The sequence below is a fragment of the Anguilla anguilla genome, chromosome 2, assembly GCF_013347855.1.
Source record: "Anguilla anguilla isolate fAngAng1 chromosome 2, fAngAng1.pri, whole genome shotgun sequence".
NCBI lineage: Eukaryota > Metazoa > Chordata > Actinopteri > Anguilliformes > Anguillidae > Anguilla > Anguilla anguilla.
Window position 1 is genome coordinate 47,118,210 of NC_049202.1, and position 15,192 is coordinate 47,133,401.

A 15,192-nucleotide genomic window follows, 5' to 3' on the forward strand; every position below is an offset into this window, starting at 1 on the left:
TGTAATGTGTGCGTGTGTGTGCATGTGCATGTGTGTATGTGTGTGTGTGTGTGTGTGTGTACTTGTACACATATACACACAGTGACCCTTATCTCCTATTTACTTTGAGCTTCCCTGTGTCTCTGTATTATATTACAAATGCAGCATTGTTCTATCTCAGTGTAAACTAAACTGCACAGCCCTTTGCTGTTGATAATTCACTGTTTCAACAGCCTTCCAGTCCCTGTGTAGTCTCTTTTAAAAAAAAAAAGAAAAAAGAAAGAAAAGCATTTCATCTTTTAAAGCTACTCCATTAGTCTGTTTCAATCACTTGATTTCAAAGGGGTCGTGTTTCAGACGCAATTTCATTACCGTTGGTTGGACGTTTATAAGCTTTAACATTCAGACCGGAGACTCTTAAAATGGTCTATAAGTCCATCCATTTAATATTTCATAAATGTGGCTCCAGGTGGTTACAGGCTTACTACTCTAAGGCTTTCAGTAATAAATTTGATAAAGTACAAAAACAAGTGTAAGCCCACGCTGCTCTTTCACCACACTTATCCGCAGCGTATAATGGGATTTGACTTCAGCAACTGTTTGTCTACACTATATTTCCAGGTCAGTGGCCTATCTTGGATTATCTTGCCCTCATGCAGACTCAAGGGACAAAAAGATAAGCTCAGCCACCATACATTTCCTTCTGTCCACAAATTCCTATGTACACTGTGTCAGCGGCCTTTTCTCAGATAAACAACGATGGCATGGAGCCTTCACGGATTCCCGTGAGGTCATGACCGCGTGTCCGTGACTGTAATCTGTGTGCTGTGGGCGGGGCAGACGAGCGCGTGTGGAGTAAAGGGCCCGGGCCCGCGTGTGGTCAGGTGACTGAGACCCCGCCCCGTGTGTGCGCAGGTTCCGCATGAAGCAGGTGAACATCGTGGGCCCCAGCCCCATGAGCCAGCCCTCCCGCGTGATCCAGACCCTGCAGGCCCCGCCCGACCTGGCCCCCAGCAGCGTGAGCGTGCGCACGGCCAGCGAGACCAGCCTGTGGCTGCGATGGGTGGTAAGTGCGCGCGCGACGCAGCCCCCGTCCCGCGCCCGCCTCCTCACTCACCAGCAGCTCGCTGACTTTCAGGGTAACAATGGCTGGTAAATGCGTCCTTTACTGCTGCTGTCTGTCTGATGAGCCCGTTTAACTCCTGCCACGGCTGTCCTCCAGCAGGTGTCCGATGACCTTGTGAACTGAATCGTGTTTTTCTTTTTTTTTTGTTTGGTGAAATTCAGCGCAGACAATAATATTTTTTGTTGAAAAGACAAAGCGGTTGCCTCCATTAGCCAACAAAGCCCTCATTTCTGCATAGGATGTAAAACAACATTTCCACAGCGCAGTGCTAATGCTAATCCAAGCTATTCGAAAAGGGTAATACCACTACAGTAAGAGCTTCTTTTTGCCCAACGGTCCCCATTGTCTGGATAACAATGAACTGCTTGTGAGGAAGAATGCTGAAATGAAGACTCCTTTTTGTGCTCGCTGTGCTGAATTTAGTTTAATTATTCAGGATGTCCTTTGATATTACCATCCTTTTAGTGAGTGAATCCATGCAAAGAGTGGATACTGCAATATGTAGCTCCAGGAAATCATATCCTGCTATCACTCATCATTGTGTTAGAAAATTCTATTAGGATGCATACAGTCCAATGAATACTGGACATCTCAATGTCAATTGATATCCACATGAAATAAAGAATGCTGATGTGTTGTTGTCAGTGGTGAAATTGAATTTCGCTGTTTGAGCCTCTTTACTATTGAAATTAAAATTGAAACACCGCTGATGCCTCCGCTAGTTTGACATCTTTCTCCTACTCTTCACTGCGCCCACATTTCTCCACTGCCACTAGGATCTTTTGTTTAACTCTGACAGCTAAGAGATGAAGGACCAGAAAAGTTAGTTGGGTACATCTGCCGTTGAAGTAGAACGTGAATTGAAATCATTGGGGGAGAAAACACTGGTGGGGGCAACACAGAACCTTTTGCAAGATCTAACACTGATGATCAGGGTCTTGTTTTTCTTTTTCACAAAAGATAGAAAAAGTGTTGGTTGTTTTTTCTTAGTTTGGGGACGTTGTAGCCATGTGGCTTTCTGGAGGGTGCAGAGGCCCCCACGCTATAGGGTGTGGCCTCATTCAGCTGGGCCCGTGCTGTAGCCTCACTCAGGGTTGGGGGGTGCAGTGGCAAAATAACCGGACTGATAGAGTGATCGCTCTTCTCCCCCAGCCCCTACAGGACACCGAGTACAACGGTAACCCGGAGACGGTGGGCTACAGGATCAAGCTGTGGCGGGCGGACCAGCAGGGCGAGGCCCAGATCCGGGTGCTGAGCGATCGCCTGGAGAGGGAGGCCACCCTGGAGGGGCTGGAGGCGTGGACCGAGTACCAGCTGCAGATCCAGGCCTTCAACTCCATCGGCCCCGGGCCCTGGAGCGAGACGGTGAAGGGCCGCACCCGCGAGTCCGGTAAGATTAACGAGACCCCCGCCGGCCCCTCTGGCTCCTCCCCCCCCCCGCCGGCCCCTCTGGCTCCTCCCCCCTCACCGGCCCCTCTGGCCCCTCCCCCCCCGCCGGCCCCTCTGGCTCCTCCCCCCTCGCCGGCCCCTCTGGCTCCTCCCCCCTCGCCGCCCCGCCGCAGTCCGCCCACTGAGAAAGTCTGCCTCTACTGGCCGGCTCCGTCCGCAGGCTCTCTGCCCATCGCTGGCCGTGTAGGAGTGTCTTTTACTGCAGCGGATGCTGACTCGCTCGTTTTACTTTCCCTGCAGCCTACTCACGTCTTTACTTCTCTCTGCTGGAGCATTTTAAGCAACGCTCGCGTGGAAAGCTCTCCCATTGAGTCTGTTCCGTGTACCTTTTGGAATGGACAGATGCATTATGAATTAAGTGCAAAAAACACAAAGTGGCAGGTGGGCTGTGTTAATGGCTCATTATCAAAATACACTTATGGTGGGGGAATGCAGAGGAGGGGGGGGAATCCTGAAACAAATCCAGTTTCGCTGGCTTAAAAGGGCATGAAACAAACTGCTAATTTGTTTGAAGGACTGGATGAAAGTATCGTTATTGTTTACAATTAACAATTTTATGCCTTTGAGTGTTGTTTGTTCTTTTCAGTGATAATTGTTTTTGCTTTTACATACTCTTCCATATTGGGCCATTGTACTTCAGCATTAAAACCACTGAGAAATGTTTCTCATTCATATTTTTTTTTAAATTTACTTTGATAGCCTAAGTTTTCAGTTCTACCCGAATTTGGCACACCTGGTTCTACTAATGAGCATCTCAACAAGATCTCTAGCTGTTGATTGAGGTGTGCTTTGTTAGAGTTGGAGTGAAAACCTACAGGGTCGTAGATCTCCAGGAACAGGGTTGGAAAACCATGGCCTAATGTATTCCATCAGCGGTATGGATTTTAGGACAGTGTAACTGTCTTTGAGCATTTAAAATAACAGTAGTATGCAGTATTTTAACTGTTTTAAAAGCAAGCAATCTTTTGTGCTGCAAAGTCCAATTTAAGTCTGATTAAAATAATATTCAAGTAATGGTAAACCATAAATGTATGTAAACGTAATTAATTGCCTTTCAATACAATATACGTCACATTCAAAGAAGAGTTTTTGGCACATACGGTATGCTGTCTACATGACCTTACATTCCCCAGCAGCATCATCTATGTCTATTTATGGCTGCCGAGATATCCACTGCATATTCCACACCTGCAGCAGATGGTTCTTCTCTTTTCAGCAAGATGAATATAGCCTACAATGTCTGTATTTGAAAAGTATGCCATCTGAACACCAGAATTAATGTGTTGTTAAATGAGAACCTTTAAATTACTGAAAAGGTGTTCATATTTCATGGTTACTTAGTGGTTATTATTTCTGGAAAGGAGTCACTGGAAATGTGCGTTTAAATGTAGCAAAATGGAATCATACCTGATGAGTTTAGTGAGATGAACGAGAGGTCCGCAGGTTGTTAAAAGAAAACGTAAATCGGTGTCGGATGATTGTGTGACACATAATTGTAATTTATTGTTGTTTTTGTCCCCATGATTTTCAAATTTACTAGCCTTGCTACTTTATCATTTTCATCATCTTCACTTGTTCTTCAAGTTTACTCATTTGGGCAGAAGAATCCCATTTGATTAGAGGAGACCTCTAATGTAGATGCACCAGAGTATTGATTGTCTGGCTGTCCTCCCCATGGGATACTAATATATATATATATTTTTTTTTAAATATATTTTTATACATTTCTTGCTCAAACTGCTATATTCCACTCCTCCCGAAAGATGGTCTGATGTGGGTTTCATTTCCAGAGGACACCTCTAATAGCACTTTTGTTTTGAAGTGAAATAGGGAATTTTTTTTTACTAATCCCATTTACCAGCCGTGGGGAATGAGGTCCGTGTGATCGTGGAGGTGATTTTGCAGTGCTGATGACACTGGTGTCCGGGCGCTGTTGCAATGCTGTAATGGCACGCAGGCTCGGGTGGATAATTTCACTTTGCCGTGTGGGAGAGGGCTGATGAGGCCCGTTGTTGGAGTATTTCTCCCCCGTTAATGGGCCTGCGTGTGAATGCAGCCGTCCGCCATCCTGCACGTGTGCTCCCGCATACATTAGTGTCCCTCCCCGCGCTCCATCCCGGCCTGCTGTGCTGTTTACACTCCGCCGCCTGACGCCTGCTCCGGGCCCCTCGTCTGAACCCGAACCGCGCAACCAATCACGATTAAAATTCATGTGTCAATTAGGCCCGTGATAAGAAGAGTCCAGCTCGCGCTGATTACCGTTTGGTGACTGTGTGTTTCCCCAGTGCCGTCTGGGGCTCCTGAGAACGTCACGGCCGAGGCGGTGAGCTCCACGCGCATCCTGGTCACCTGGGGGCCCGTGCCGGAGCACCAGAAGAACGGATACATCCTGGGATACAAGGTACGCCATGGCCATCTGATTAAGAACAGCTGCGCTGGGGGAAGACCTCACCCACAGTGTTTATATTTACCTGAGGCTGTTTGCCCTAGGAAGTCTTGTTAGGTACAAGCAGGAACTGATCCCAGTTTGAGCAGTTTCAGGTTTAACCCACAGAATGGATTTGAGTTGAGGCCCTTCCAAATGGAGTTGCCTGTGCAGACTTTTTTACTTTTTCTCCTCCTAGAAAAGGAAAGCTTAACCATTCAAAGAATCGTGATGCTCAACATGATGTAAGACGTTGTAACAGTTGCTGTTGATTTTTCTTTCCTCTCTGGGGCATAGGAGGATTTCTGCTTTAAAAGCCCTGTTTTTAATTACCTACGGGCCTGAATCTTTAAGTCAGGGCATCAGCATCGGGGAAGTGAAGTGATAAGATCTTGCCCGGTGCGGAGATTTGGTTTTGATTTACTGTGATCCGTAGGCTTGAGTCACCAAATTAATTGGATTCAGTGGAGTAACCTTCTCATGGGGTCTTTTATTTTTCAAGTCAGAGAAATAATGTGTTCCTGGGTTATGTAATGCCATGGTTTAAACAAATGATTTTATTTCTTCATATTAAAATGTTCCTTTTCTTTTTGTGCACGTTGTGCCTCTTTATGCTGCTTTTCATATAAAAGACAGACCTCTGACATTTGGCAGGGAGTTGTGCCAGGTGTAGATTGTTAGGAAGGACACAACAGTGATTTTTCAACGCTGCCTGGAAGCCTTTGAGAAGGCGCATTCATAGAGTGCCGTCCATAAGTATATGAACAGTGGCTAAATTTGTGTTGTTTCGGCTCTGTACTCCAGTACATTGAAATGAAACTATGAATATGGGATTAAAGTGTAGACTGTTGGCTTTAATATGAGGGTGTTTACTTCTATATCAAGTAGTCCATGTAGGAATTACAGCCCTTTTTATACATTTTAGGGGACCAAAATAAATTAGACAAATTAGTATTTGGTTTGCTTTCGATCACTGCCTGAAGTCACCCATAGACATCCCCTGACACTAGGAATCTTCCCCGGTGATGCTTTGCCAGGCCTGTATTGCAGCTATCTTCAGTTCCTCTTTGTTTTGGGGGATTTTTACCTTGTCAGAAATTCTTGTCTTCACCTAGTGAAAAGCATGTTCAATAGGATACCGGTCGGGTGGTTTATTTGGCCAGTTAAGAACATTCCACTTTTTGGCCCTGAAAAACTCCTTGGTCGCTTTAGCAGGATGTTTGGGGTTATTGTCCTGCTGCAAATTGAAGTGCCGTTCAATGCGTTTTGAGTCTGAGCAGATAAGGTGTTTCTGTTCACTTCAGAATTCATCCTACTGCTACCATCAGCAGACACATCATCAAAAAGTGAGCCAGTTCCAGAGGCAGCCATACATGCCCAATCTATGACATTACCTCCACCATGTTTCAAAGATGAGGGGGTATGCTTTGGATCAGGAGCGGTTCTTTATCCACACTTTTCGTTCCATCACTTTGGTACAGGTTATTATTCATGTCATCTGTCCATAAGAGTATGTTTCAGTATGTTTTTTTTAACAAACTCTAACCTGACCATTCTGTTTTTGAGGCTGTTCTTGTGATGAACCCTCTGAGGTTATGCTGGTGTAGTCTTCTCTTTGCCTGCATCCTGGAGAGTGTTCTTGGTCCATTCGACAATTGAAAAGTGGTTTTTCTCCAAAATTGAAAGTATTCTTTGGTTATCTACAGTGGTTTTTCGTGCTCTACCAGGTCATTTGCTCACCCGTGTGTTTTGCTTCTTAACAATGTAACAGCTGATTTTGACACACTCATTGTTTTGACTATGTCTGATCAATTTATCTTAATTATTCAGCCCAATGGCCTGCTTTACTGGCACTGACACTTCTTTGGTCCTCATGTTGAGAGACAACAGCAAGATTCTGAATGCAGATGGAACTACTCTGGACCTTTAGCTTTCTGGGCATTAACTAATCATGCGAAGACACACAGCTGGCCAAGAAGTGGCCAATTTGAGCGGCCAATTGTGCAATTACACTTGGTCCCCTAAAATGGGTGCAACTATCTGTAAAAAGGGCTGTAATTCCTGCACAGATCACCCAATATGGATGTAAATACCCTCAAGTTAAAGCTGACAGTCCACTCTTTTACCTCATATTCCTCATTGTATTTGAAATCCAACATGATGGAGTAGAGACAAAAGAACAAAAATTGTGTCACTGTCCAAATACTCAGACTGCACTGTAGACATTCTGTCTTCCAATATGTAATCTTTCAGAGTTCATATTTGATTTTAGCATCTCAAGATTTTGGGAAATATTGCAATGTTGTAGATACACAGTTACATCATCTTGTTCAGAAATATTACTTTAAAAGATAGTGGGGTTTCTGCCTTGGAATCAAAGTAAACTGCTATCCCTGGAATATTAATTGTAGAATATATATGGCTTTAAAAGTTCTACATGCCTAGATTTATTTAATTTTTTAAATCATGTCGAAATTATACACTCAGTAAATTGTATTTGCTATTTTAGGCTTTTTCAAGTAAGTGCATTTTTGTCAGATATCTCTATTGTTATTCATGCAATTTTTTAAATGATCAGATTAGTAATTCTGTTAATTGAAAACCTTCCACTGTCTTTCTGGGGAAACGCATATAAGTGAGAAGCCATTTGTTCAGCACAGCTAGTGCAGTTTTATGCTGAGTGCAATTACATAAGGGAACTGGGTGTGTCAAAAGCAAAGGGGAGCACATAATTCACGGTACTGCTTCGCTCATATCGTCCAAACGGGACCTTCAGACGTCAGCTCCGTCTGACATATGTTTTATGTCGGAGAGTTAAAGCTAAATATGCATTTCTGCACAGTCAGCCGAAAAGCGCTAGGTGCGGTTTTCTGCAGCCGAGCACATGGAATTATGCCGTGATATTTTGGCTTTGGCATGGCTTCACAAGAGAAGCCTGGGCACATGTACTGAATTGTGAAGGAAGAGGAAGTACTGGGTGGCCGTGTATTTACTCCAGCGGGTCTGGAGATACTTCAGATGAGATCAGCCTGGAAATACAGCCTCCGGGGGAAACAAAGTTATAGTCCTTTAAGCTGGGTGTCCAGAAATGCACCTGCCCTAAATCATACTGTAATTTTCCTCAGCTACAATCCAACAGCAATTCCTTATATCACCCTCAGGCATCTGACGCCACCATGTGTTGAGATGAATTGGGAGGCACTCAACAGATGGTGGAGGTGCTAAATAATCAGGCTCTGTGCATTGTCACCTGGTGCTTTAGTAGTGAAATTGGTTGGAAACGTCAGGCAAATTGATTGCCATTCTTAATTGTGCCCTTGTGCTTGTTTCTGTTTGTCTGTGCATACGTGTGTGTGTGCGTTCCTGCGTTTGTGTGTATGTGTGTGTGTGTGTGCGCATGTCTGTGCGTGTGTGTGTGTGTATTTATTTATTTGTGTGTGTGCGTGTCTGTGTGTGTGTGTGTGTGTATTTATCTGTGTGTGCGTATCTGTGTGTGTGCGTGCGCGTGCCTGTGTGTGTGTGTGTGTGTGTGTATTTATCTGTGTGTGTGTGCTCACGTCTGTGTGTGCATCTCTCTCTTTCTCCAGGTGCTGTATAAGGAGCAGGACTCGGAGGCTGAGCCCCAGGTGCACGTGGTGAAGGGGAACCTCACGCAGTCTGTGCTGCTGAGGAACCTGCGTAAATACGTCCTGTACCAGATCCAGGTGCTGGCCTTCACCCGCATTGGGGACGGAGAGCCCAGCAGCCCCCCTGTCCTGGAGAGATCAAAGGATGACGGTAGGCCAGCTCCTGCTCTGCCACTTCAGCTCAGGCCCCCGGCGCAGAGGGTGATTGGAGCTGAGGTCTGGGGCTGCAGCTCAGGACTGCCTTTAATGAGCTCTTGACTTCCCTTCCCATCAGCCCCTGTGTGAAGCGTTTGCTGGTGTTATGCCCAGTGCACACTCCCCGGCGCTTAGCTGGTCCTGTCTCTGCTCTGTAACTGCAGTATTTTAGCACTGCTCAACAGCCACCTGCACACCCTTCCCAGCTTTCCACGCTCCACACTGTCTGTCTCCCTGCCCTGACTGTGTGATGCCCCAGTCCTCCTGTCTGATGCCCTCCATAGTGTTGTGTAATGCCCCAGTACTGTGTGATGCACTAGTGCGGTATGATGCCCCAGTACTGTGTGATGCCCTCCATAGTGTTGTATAATGCCCCAGTACTGTGTGATGCCCTGGTGCGGTATGATGCCCCAGTACTGTGTGATGCCCTCCATAGTGTTGTGTAATGCCCCAGTACTGTGTGATGCACTAGTGCGGTATGATGCCCCAGTACTGTGTGATGCCCTCCATAGTGTTGTATAATGCCCCAGTACTGTGTGATGCCCTGGTGCTGTATGATGCCCTAGTGATATATGATGCCCCAGTACTGTGTGATGCCCCAGTCCTCCTGACTGATGCCCCAGTACTGTGTGATGCCCCAGTCCTCCTGACTGATGCCCCAGTACTGTGTGATGCCCCAGTCCTCCTGTCTGATGCCCCAGTACTGTGTGATGCCCCAGTCCTCCTGACTGATGCCCCAGTACTGTGTGATGCCCCAGTCCTCCTGACTGATGCCCCAGTACTGTGTGATGCCCCAGTCCTCCTGACTGATGCCCCAGTACTGTGTGATGCCCCAGTCCTCCTGACTGATGCCCCAGTACTGTGTGATGCCCCGCCCAGCTCATCTTGGTGGGATGTGTAACCTGTTCCTCCTGTCTGCTTTAGTCCATTCTCTGCACAGCTCTGTTTTCATTACACCTGCAGGACCGAGTCTGTGGGAAAATCATTATAATAATTTCTTTTGTACTTTAGGTTCAATCAAGGGGAACCATTAGTTTAAGCAGCAATCAAATGTGCAGTCAATGAATGTTACCTTGCAAATCATTCAGTATGGATCAGCTTCATCAGTTTCAAAATGCAAGAGGCATTGCATTTTAAATGCCCTGGCCTGATTTCATTATTAAATAAAAAACAAAGAAATTTGTCTGTAAGATCCAAAAATCGATTCTCCCTTCCTCAGAGAAAGACAAGTGTTCTTAACTTCACTTTGTTTAACGCCTACACCCCACACGCTCTCACATGCGCACACACGCGCACACACGCATGCACTCACGCGCGCGCAAACATACATGCGCGCTCACACACATGCAAACGCACACATACACGCACTCACAAACACATACGCATGCACACGCACTCACACACGTGCTCGCACGCACATGCACACACGCGCACACACACACGCACACACACACACTCACACAGATACACACACACATGCACCCACACACACACACATACGCTCACACACAGATACACACACACACGCTCGCACACAGATACACACACACACTCACACATATACGCACACGCACTCACACACACACACACACACATACGCACACGCACACACACACTCTCTCATACACACACACACACACACACACGCACGCACACACACTCTCACACACACACACACACACACTCTCACACACTGTGCTGGGTGCACAGATGGCACGTGGAGGTCGTGTGCATTCCCCTCCTGGGAGAGACAGTGGGTGGAGAGCGGGGACGGCTGGTCTCACATCGTGTTTCTTCCCTCTATTAGCCGAGCCGACATGCAGGGGCAGGCCTGGCTCTCACCGTGACAACCGCTGGGAGACGGAGCCTTAAGTGTTCCCCGGGCAGGCGGCGGTGTAACCGCGGCGGACGTCCTCCGCCTCCCACCGTAAAGGGGAGAGGAGCCCGCGTTGTTTGTTCATTGAAGCACTTAACGATTCTGCAGCAGGGCTACGACGTGGCAGCGCTCTGCCCTTATTTACGGTATCCCAGAAGCCCTCTTTTCATGGCTCTCGTGCGCGCGCGGTCCCTTTACTACGGCGGCGAGGCTGCAGAGCGAGGCCGCCTCGGTCAGTATTAAAATGGTAATTGAAAGTGTATATCTTGCTTACCTTTTTTGCGGCGTTTGTGAAGATTACATAAAGCTTCGGGTGTGAAGGCTGGCTGTAAACGTGACCGGCTCTGCGTTCGCTGGGAGTCGGACCGGCTTTCCATTTTCTGATGCGTTCAAATAAAGAACGCATATTAAGCCGTCATCCGCCCTGACTAACCAAGGGGTCCGGATATACGAGCGTCGCGGGGCGCTGAGAAGGCAACGGAAACGCAGCGGCAGGTCCTGGTCCCGGCCTCGGCAACACACACGCAGCCGGCCGCGGAAAGTTCCGGAAGGAAAGTTTCTTTCCGACGTCGGCGCGGAGAAATGTAAAACCGCGATGGCAAATAATGAGCCTTCAGCAGACAGGATTCCGCAAACACAAAAGTAACCGTGCAGAACCTGATATTGGGAGGCTGCCTAATCACCGCAGGGGGAGAGCAGAATTCAAAGGAAATGACATGTTCTTTTTAGCACCCGTTTTCAAAGCCTAATCTCGAAGATGTGAATGCATTCACCGAGAGGATTACAGATTCGCAATTTGTGTCGCCTTGTAGCTCCAGCGTAATATGCTTAATGTATTTTACCCCTCTTTTGGGTTATATTATTGACATGTGCTCTTGCTTTGTTTTCCTGGCTTTTAAAGATAACTGAAATTGTTCAAGACATCTTCTGGCTCTAGATTAGTGCTATTTCCGTCATGTATGTTCCTGGAAATGGGTTTCGTTAATGAAATAGAGAGTATCTCGCGCGCAACAGTCAAAGCTTATAAAAGAGAGAAAGTGCTGTCAGTATGGGGCTGTCACTATGGGACTGTGCATATAGCAACAAATATATACCCTGGCTCTTCAGAGAGACTACCCAAACTAGGCACTGGAGCACTCTTACAAAATAAAGCGTGTTTAGTTTCGACGTAGAAACAATACACACGTATATAATTGCGTGTACATATATGCTGTCTAGAGTAAACATAAATGTTTTGTTGTTTTGTTAATATTCCCGAGCTGGAATACTACGGGTTGTGCACATGCCCAGAAAGACCCCCCCACCCGCACCCTCCTTTATCTTTCAGTGCTTGAGCGCAAGTATCGTTGAAGAAAGACCAGGATTTTGTCATTATAAATTTATGATACCCTGGAAAAAAGGGAACTCTTTTCTTTGTTTTCTCTGATCAAAAACAGACTAGTCAGTAGCTGGGGAAGTACTCCAGCTCCAAAGATCAATGTGTAGCCTCTGTGTACTGTTGCAGCGGGAGAGAGAATGCGTTTCTGCTCGAAGACTCTCTTTCTTGGGTTTATTTCCATTTTTAATGCTAATTTCTTTGAAGGAAGTCTCGGCGACATGCCGTTCAGCTTCTCGTTTCTACTCCCGCCGCCTGCAAGGCCCCTCTGAGGCTTCGCTCCGCTCATACGGGCGTGTAAAATCTCTTTGTGTCGCTGCACCAAGAAAAACTACACAATCCACATCCAGCACACGACTGAAATTACTGCATTTTGAATACGATTTTCTTGCACGTACACTTGATATCACACAGCATAATACTCTATGGCTGTATAATTAACCCCAGAAATCAGTTTGATATCTATTTATGTAATGAAATGAGGAAGAGATACCCAGAGGCTCAACTGTAACGAATGGAAGATTAGAATCATCTGTTCTCATAAACAGAAAGGCATAAATACTTTAATACCCAAATAAATCTAGGCCAAATGCCTGCTTTAGCTTCCATAAAATATGTACACATTAAAAACGTGCACACATTTGACATTATTCCTTTTGTTTCTGGCTTTATTGCGACTATTAGTGCAGAGCTCCTTCCGCGCAGTGTGCAAAGCTGAATTAGCAACAGTTGACATAGCGATGCTTTGCGGAGCCTTGGAGTGCTTAGTGTTGTCTCAGTGAGGGTTTTTAGCGTCTCGGTCGCTGCGGTTGGCGTCTGGGTGAGGGTTCGCTGTAGCGGGCGTCCCCGCAGAGCTGCTTCTGTTCCAGTCCGTTGCTAAACCCACGCAAATGTTTGCCAAGCGTGTGTGCCCCCCCCCCTTCATTTCCTCCGCACAAGAGCTGCACTTCTGGAACGGTGGCGCAATCACGGCGGCTTAACCTGTCTTAAGCCGCCAAGGCCTGCTGGCGGTGTCGAGCCAAATGGAAGAGTCGCAGAGATTAAGATAAAGCCAGTTTGCTCCCCACTTCTCGTCAGCAAGGAAGCAGCAGATTAAACTTAGCATCCTGACCCTGCCCCGACGCGAGCGCTCCAAGCAATCAGCGCTGGGCCAGGGCGGACGGGAACAGCTGGCTCAGCCCGCCTGCGCTCCGTCTCATTCCCCCTCCCCACAGATACGCATCTGCCGCCGGCGCTCGCTATTCTGGAGGCGATGCCCGCGAGCACGTCCGCGCGCGGCTCCCAGAGCCCGCGTAGCCTAGCGCATCGCGCCGTGACAACCGCGCGTCTGCCCGGGGGACGAGTGCGTCTAAACCGCCTTTCATACAGATGAGCTTTACCTGTCCCGTATGGCCCCACCTAGTCCAGTGCAGGTGAAGGCATGGCTTCACTGCCTGTGGAGCGTCCAGCTGTTCAGCCAAAAGCCTCCAGTGACCTGTACCAAAGGTTTGGACTGTAACAGCATAGCTAGTGCTTCCACATTTACCTATATTTAGGTGTTAAATTTAATATTTATTCACCGCTATCGTTCATAAGTGAAAACAGCTTGTGGACTAAGCGGTACATCAGCAGTGTCTGACGCAGAGGCGGCGTGTGTGCGCTGCTTGATCGGGTCGCTCGCTTCATCCGGTTCCTCTGTCTCCACATATGCCACGTTTTCCGTTTTTCGCGCGCGGTTGTCACCAGCCTGCCAGACGGTAACGCGTGGCGAGATTCGGCGGCGCGATTGGGTTTCCGTGAGAACGACGCCTGGGCCCCGCCTGCGCGGGAGGTGGTCAGGCGCTGGGCCGCGCGCAGCTGCAGGGAGAGTTTAATCGAAGGTGATGTCGCGTCTCGACCCAACGGCAGATATAATTATGCCAGATAATTGGATTAGTTTTCCACTTTTTTTTTTCTCGAGCTGTAATAATGACTGATAAAAAGACCATTGATTTTTCTCTAATTATCACGAGCAAATGAAGCATTATGATGAAATATCTTAATCACTCGGCTTACAGGATGGACACCTCATTTTTACTTAATTCAATAAACTTTGGTTAAAGCGGCGAAGCGGCTGGCTTCCTCCAGCTCCCTTCTGGGGTGAGGAGTGACGTGGCGGCCAGACGTGAGCCACTCTGAGGCATTAGCGCTGCCGTTTAATTATGCTTTTAATATGCAAGCAGGAAAATGGGCATCGATCCGACGAGCTCGGGTTTCCCGCCGAAGTTCGGCCCCGCAGGTTTATGCGGCTGCATTGTGGGTAATTAAACGGGGCTCGGTAAGGCAGGCGGAGAGGGCTGAAGCGCGGACGATGACATCAGCGGGGGGCGGAGCCAGGCCTCCGGGAGACCCGCTCGTCTGCCAGGGGGACTCTCCTCGCCGCCCTCCCCGCGGCGGCCGCCAGACCCCCTCTGTGACGGCCCGCGGAGAGCCGAAATTCAAGAATCATGATCAGGCTGGAGAACGTTCTGCTCGTGAGCGAAGCCGCGTTTAATTAAAGCGGTCTGCGCCGCGTGGTGTAGCTGCACAGCTGGGCTTCGGCTGTCCGGCTCCAAGTCTGCAGATACAAGCATTTGGAGACAGTTGATGGTGTAACGTGCTCTCGGTGAAAAATGTATCTATAACCGTGACTCTCTGCAGAAAGGGCTCAAAGATCCATCTTTAGTAGCCTTCCCTGATGATGATTTAGTAAGTGTGTGAGGAGATTCCCCTCCCCAGAAAGAAGAGGCCCAGTTTTTTTTCCTGCTTTGTGCTCGTGTGACTTCTCGCCCCGGGAGAGTGAGAAGGCCTTTCAGGCAGGCCTGTAAAAACAGTGTTCTCTTGATTGGTACCTTAGAACACTTAAGTAAAGGTTAACGTCTGGGAGAGGAAAATAAAAAAACAAGCAGCCTTTACTGGAAGGTGACCCGGGCTAGTAATTGCTGGGGTAAGATGACGGAAGAGTGTAGATGGCTCTCATCTCTTGATCCGCGGGGGAGGGCCGTGTGATTTTGCGAAGGGCGCTGGTTCGCTTATAAATGACTCCGCAGCCTTCCGGAAGCCGCTGAACAGAAGCAGGAGAAGGACGGCGACGCCAGCGTGGTGGTTGGTCGACTGCGTAAGCCCCCGTGAGCGGGAAGCGCG

At 47.8% G+C, this 15,192-nt stretch overlaps 1 protein-coding gene across 5 annotated transcripts in view; it reads left to right on the top strand.

Moving 5' to 3' along the window:
• The window catches only part of sdk1b (sidekick cell adhesion molecule 1b), a 351,675-nt gene that overhangs the window by 299,127 nt on the left and 37,356 nt on the right, over nucleotides 1–15,192 (top strand). For all 5 annotated transcript variants that reach the window (XM_035405015.1, XM_035405016.1, XM_035405017.1 and 2 more), the window contains 4 exons: nucleotides 895–1,045; nucleotides 2,258–2,495; nucleotides 4,840–4,955; nucleotides 8,567–8,756. In XM_035405015.1, coding sequence (XP_035260906.1) covers nucleotides 895–1,045; nucleotides 2,258–2,495; nucleotides 4,840–4,955; nucleotides 8,567–8,756 — 695 coding nt within the window. The remainder of the gene's footprint in view (nucleotides 1–894; nucleotides 1,046–2,257; nucleotides 2,496–4,839; nucleotides 4,956–8,566; nucleotides 8,757–15,192) is intronic.